We start from the raw sequence: 6,033 nt of genomic DNA, 5'->3' as shown, positions 1-6,033 counted from the left end.
AGAAAAAGGACTACACCCACATAATGAATATTCTAGATGATGCTCTCCAAGGCTTCAGCTTTAGAGGTGGCCATGTGCAGATCAAGAAACAAAGGAACAAGAAGATGGGTTTCGCGCATAAAACTAACTTCTCCTGCATCCATGTCCCAAAACCAAGCAAGAAGGATGGATTCTACATCGTCCATCTCATGATTCAGTTCAACACGGATCACCAAAAGCTTCGCATTAGCAATTTTATTGGAAAAGGTGGCTTCGGTGAAGTTTACAAGGGCATTCTTGATAATGAACAAGTCGCTGTGAAGAAGCCGATTAGTGGTAGTGTGCTAGAGAATGAACAATTTGCAAATGAAGTCATCATTCAATCTCAAGTCATCCACAAGAACATCGTTAGGCTCATAGGTTGTTGCCTAGAAGTTGATCTCCCAATTCTAGTCTATGAGTTCCTCTGCAATGGTAGCCTCGATGACATTCTTCATGGAAACAACAAGGTGCCTCTCAACTTGGGTGTACGTTTAAGTATTGCTGCAGAATCAGCAGATGGTCTGGTTTATATGCACTCAAAAACCAATACCAAGATCCTACATGGTGATGTTAAACCAGCAAATATACTCTTGGATGATAAGTTTGTGCCAAAGATCTCAGACTTTGGCATATCAAGGTTGATTGCGAGAGACAAACAGCACACGGGATCTATCATTGGTGACATGAGTTATGTGGATCCAGTATATCTACAAACAGGCCTACTAACCGAAAAAAGTGATGTCTACAGTTTTGGAGTTGTCATCTTAGAACTTATCAGTAGGAAGAAAGCCACACATTCCGACGGCAGTAGCTTAGTAAACAATTTCCTTGAAGCTTACAAAAAAGAGAAGGAAGCAACTCAGTTGTTTGACAAGGAAATTGCAGTAACTGAAGATTTGGAGATTCTTGGTAGTTTGGCAGGGATCGCTGTGGAATGTCTTAACCTTGATGTGGATCAAAGACCATGGATGACAGACGTAGCAGAGCGTCTTCTCAAAATGGATCGATCCCGTAAGTCGCAATTTGCCCTGCATAATCCAGTTTGAACATGTGTATATTATGTCTTGTCGAATAAGATAGGCAACTATGGATGGGGCAACATCTATCTTACATTGCTGTTGTGAACAAAATCCTTCAAGTAGAAGCAGGGGACGTCTCCCTTGGTTCCAAGAAAATTTGTAACATAACTCCTTGAGTAACAGCGTGTTTTAAGTTACCTAATGTATGCGAGTTAATTAAATTCCTCTGTCGTATTCCTGAAAAATGGTCATTATTTAGTACATAGTGCATGCACCTACATTATGGCTAGTAAAAAAAATATTAGTTGATGTATTTTACCAACAAGAAACTAGTATTAGTACATTAAACAATTCTCCGTCATGTAAATATATGCATGCATCAAAATAAGCAACTGAATACATCCCGTACATCGACTGCATCCTAACTTCCTGGTGTAGATGGTCTCGACTGAACCAGCCTGACTGTAAACATCCTGGAACACTTCTCGGGTGCACTTAGCAAGGAGATCAAAAAGGACTCTCTCCCATGCCGCTCCCCACAGCGGAACGGGAGAAACCCTAAATCGCAGCCGCCGCCACCCTCCAACCCTAAATCGCAGCCGCCGCCACCCTCCAACCCTGGAGCGAGGACTGCGCATCACCCAGCATGCTGTGTGGTAAATAGGAGGTCCCGATGGCATACTCCTGCTTTTGCTTTCCTTCATCTTCTTGCTGTCTTGATGCTATTTAGGGTTATAAACTGAAGTTTGTGAAAATACTTCGAATATTGATTTGTCTACACTATTTGTAAATAAACGCAATATATTGGCAATAACGGAGCAACACACCAGTACGAATGTCATCGCTCTTTCCCATACTCGGTGCCGTGGTCGCTTGGTAGTTTTCCTGAAGGGGTCATTTTTGGTAAGAGACCAGTTCAAGAATCACCAGGTGCCGTGTTGCCGACGATGATTATGCCGTGTAGGAAACAGTACTGGCAGTCGAAGGTCGCCCAACCTGGAGTCCATGACGATCAATGGCAGTGTCATCACAGTAGCTGCCCTTCAAGGGGAAGTGAGACCCTTGAAAGTTGAAATCAGTCCGCCAGTGAGAATCAGGTTGGTTTCTTGGTAATAGAGGAGCAATGCTTTAAATAAACCCATCTTTTTTTTTGAAAAGGGGGAAACCCCGGCCTCTGCATCAGCATGATGCATACGGCCCTCTTATTAACAAAATAAAGTAGTATCAACATGGTTCGAAATGTCCTCAAAATTGAAAAAAGAAGCAAAACAAGCTCACACAGAGCCCGGATAAGCTAGATACATCAAACTAGCCACATCAATATGCCACAACCGGCTGGGCAACTAGGTAGGAATACTAAATGCCTATCCTATTACATGACCGCCATCCAAACCGGTTGAAGATATCCCGAGCTACCATCTCCCAACGGATAGACCCAGTAACCAAATGCTCCCTGGCCTCCGTCTGCGTGAGTAGCGACCACGAACGGATCAGAGCCGTAGTCCGGAATAAAACCTGCAAAAAATGTATACATGATATCTGTTAAATACCAAATTGTTTCTGCAGTTTCAGATGGTCCACAGCAAAGCACAAACCCCCACCCGAATATGTCTCCCTAAGTTGGGCTCAATCCCATTAAGCCATGTCCCAAATAAAGCATTAACAGAATTCGGTGGTTTGATGTTGAAAGCAATGTGGACCGTCTGCCATAGTACCTTTGCAAGCGGGCAATCAAAAAAGAGGTGTTTAATAGTCTCGTCCCGATCACAGAAACTACACCTAGTAGGTCCTGTCCAATTGCGCTTCATCAAGTTATCCTTAGTTAAAATTACTTGTTTATGAACAAACCACATAAACACTTTTATTTTCAAAGGAACTTTGACATCCCAAACATGTTTGGACCTAGAAATGGAGCTCGAATTAATAACATCAATAACATCAATATACATTAAATAAACCCATCTAAATTACTAAATGGACAATCCAACTGTTGTTACATTCTCAAGAAAAAATAAGCTACAATCCTCTAGCGATCATGCATGATTTAGGAAGCTCTTTAACGATTATGTATCGTACTTGAAGAAACACCATCCAACTATTGCTTACAACTACTCCCTCCGTTCCAAAATAGATGACCCAACTTTGTACTAACTTTAGTACAAAGTTAGCATAAAGTTGGGTCATCTATTTTATAACGGAGGGAGTACTTCACAAGTCGACCAGCTTGTTGTCTCTGCTTGATTGCTGTCTTCGGCGTTTCTCTTCCGCTTCCTAACCCTCTTTCTCTTCGCCTCGCCATCGCCCTTCGGGCCCTGAAGGAAACAAGTTCTCATCGGTGCTTGTTGCCATGAGATACAGTGTGCAAGTGATTCACATGCTAAGTACCTATCTATGATTTAAGATTGCAATGGATGGCAGCACAGTGAACATAGACATGGGAGGGCGCTCGCCCTACCTTGATTTTTCAGAATTTTTTACTAGGTATACGTATATACATCGATGGATTCATCTGATCGCTAATAATAACCGTCAAACGTTTTGTTGGGCTGTGATATAACATGGACACCTTATTGGGCCGGCCCTAACCAACCTCACCAGCCCACAGGCGCACGTACAACCTCGCTCAATCGATCGATCCAGTCGTCCAAGCCTCCACGCCCTGGCTCGATCTAGTCGTCCACGAGAGAAAAGACAACCCTAGCGGCGCGGGGAGCTCCTAGTCAGCGCTGCGAGCGCCGGTTAGCCCTAACAACGCTCGCAGCGGGAGCTAGCGGGCCGGCCCAATCGAGGAGAAAAAACAGTAAAAAAAACATACTGGCATAACATGCAGAAACTGGGATTCGAACCCATCACCTAAAGTATAGCAACGTAACGCCCGAACCACTAGACCGAGATACTAAGCTAGTCATCTAACAGAAACGAGTTACATTTAACCCTACCTCTACAGATATAATATAGACCCAGAGTTAATTATTTGAAAAAGAAATTCACAAAAAAGCCCATGAATTCTGAAAAAAGGTTCGTGAAAAATGGAAAAAGACAATCAATTTCGGAGAAACCTTCAACCATTTTGAAAAATAGTTCACTGTTTTTCGAAGAAAAGTTCCTCGAATTCAAAAAAAGTTCATCGAATTTTAGAAAAAGTTCATTGAACTAAAAAAATTCATCGATTTTCAAAAAAGTTCATCAAAATTAAAAAAGTTCATGGGTTTCGAAAAAAGTTCATGGATTCAAAAAAAGTTCATTGAATTTGAACAAAAGTTCATCAAATTTGAAAAAAGTTCATACAATTTTACAAAAATGTTCGTCAAGTATGAAAAAAGTTCATCGAATTTCAAAGAAGTTCATCGTAATTGAAAAAAGTTCACTAAATTTGAAAAAACTCGTCAAATTTCAAAAAAAGTTCATCGGATTTCAAAAAAAGTTCGTCGATTCAGGAAAAGTTCATTGATTTCCAAAAACGTTCACGAATTTAAAGAAAAAGTTGACTGATTTTAAAAAAGCGCGCAATAAAAAAAGTTGAGAAATAAAAGAAAAAGGAGTAGACCGAAGTGAAGGACGAATAAAAAGAAGAAAACGAACTAAGCATACAGCTGTGAGTGGATGGCCTGGTGGCTACAACACAGAGCTCCTAACGAACGGGTTGCGAGTTCGAACCCCGTGTCAGCACTCTTTTTTGGCGTTTACGAAACACAAGAAGGAGAAAGATGGAATGGGCCGGCCCATCTTGGACTGCTGCAGATGCCAGCGGCGCGCCTGGGCGGCAACAAGGAGCGAGGCCGCGAGGGGATCGACGGCCAGCAGCACTGAGCGCAGGGTCGGCGCCACGGCGGCCAGCAGGAGATCCTAGCACGCGTGGGGGCGGGGGCCACTTCCTGGTGGCAACGAGCTTGCACGAGGTCGACGGTCAGCAGGAGGGCGCGCCGTTCCCGGCGCCGGCGGCCAGCCGGAGCACGCGTGACTGTGTGAGGGCCAGTTTCCGGCTGCCAGAGAGTGAAGATGGACAGGAAGGGGAAAGGAATGGCAAAGAAGAAGGGCGTGTGTATTTTTCTTTGAATTTTAGGATAGGAAGGGCCAAGAGGATAGAACGCAGTGATTAATTTCAGTTTTTATGTAATGAATTGCAGATTTGAAGAGATACTTTGAGGTACTTGGTGGTAGTCGCAGCAGCTCCTACTCCAATCCAAGTACAAGGGAAAGTGGAAACGCTCCGGGCCAATCTGTTCATCAAAATCAAGTGAATACTGCGGAAACAGAGAATGCAAATTCCGTGCCCTCTCAACAAGTTGAAGACGAGATTCCAGATTCCGTCGAAGCCATAGTCGAGGAGAATGTTGAGGTTCTAGGAGATAAAGGTATAACCGTTTTATCAATGGATTACATAAAAGATGATCCAGGACTTCACATTCCACTTGATAGATTTAGCCCCAATATTAGGGATGATGTTAGATTTGCTTACATAGAGATGGGTCCAACTCAACCAATGTGTCCCAATTTTCCATCAAATAAAGATGAAAGATGCTTTCGAGCAGCATGGTATAAGGATTTTGAATGGTTGGAATATAGTGTTTCCAAGAAAAAAGCTTACTGTCACTATTGTTTTCTTTTTAAACATGACCGAATGGATGAGAAATTTGGTTATGAGGTTTTCTCCAAATTGGGGTATGACAATTGGAAAAATGCAGTCGCAGCATTCCGTAAGCATGTCGGTGGGGCAACTAGCATCCACAATATGTCAAAGACAGCACATGAAGATTTCAAAGATCAAAGGGCAAGTTTGAAAACTAAAGTAACAACTTACAACAAAGAGTCACTAATCAAGTATGAAACTCGTGTGGATACATCTTTGGGCATTGTAAGTTATCTAGCATTGCAAGGTGAACCATTCCGTGGGCATGATGAATCTGCTTCCTCTTTGAACAAGGGGAATTTTTTAGAGTTACTTGATTGGGTCAAAGAAAGGTGCCCGGAAGTTAAACTTGCATTTGATGAG

General features: G+C 42.6%; 1 protein-coding gene across 1 annotated transcript; it reads left to right on the top strand.

The window, feature by feature from the left end:
- Nucleotides 1–218: 218 nt before the first annotated feature.
- LOC123172784 (putative wall-associated receptor kinase-like 16) lies at nucleotides 219–1,271 on the top strand (the record flags this gene model as incomplete). Its single annotated transcript, XM_044589699.1, has 1 exon — nucleotides 219–1,271. A coding segment is annotated over one exon (849 nt), but the record flags the coding sequence as incomplete, so codon positions are not given.
- Between the last annotated feature and the right edge of the window lie 4,762 nt (nucleotides 1,272–6,033).

This window comes from Triticum aestivum, unplaced genomic scaffold, assembly GCF_018294505.1.
Source record: "Triticum aestivum cultivar Chinese Spring unplaced genomic scaffold, IWGSC CS RefSeq v2.1 scaffold175044, whole genome shotgun sequence".
Classification (NCBI taxonomy): domain Eukaryota; kingdom Viridiplantae; phylum Streptophyta; class Magnoliopsida; order Poales; family Poaceae; genus Triticum; species Triticum aestivum.
The sequence above is the reverse complement of the archived record's forward strand: the minus strand, read 5'-3'. Positions and strand labels throughout refer to the sequence as shown.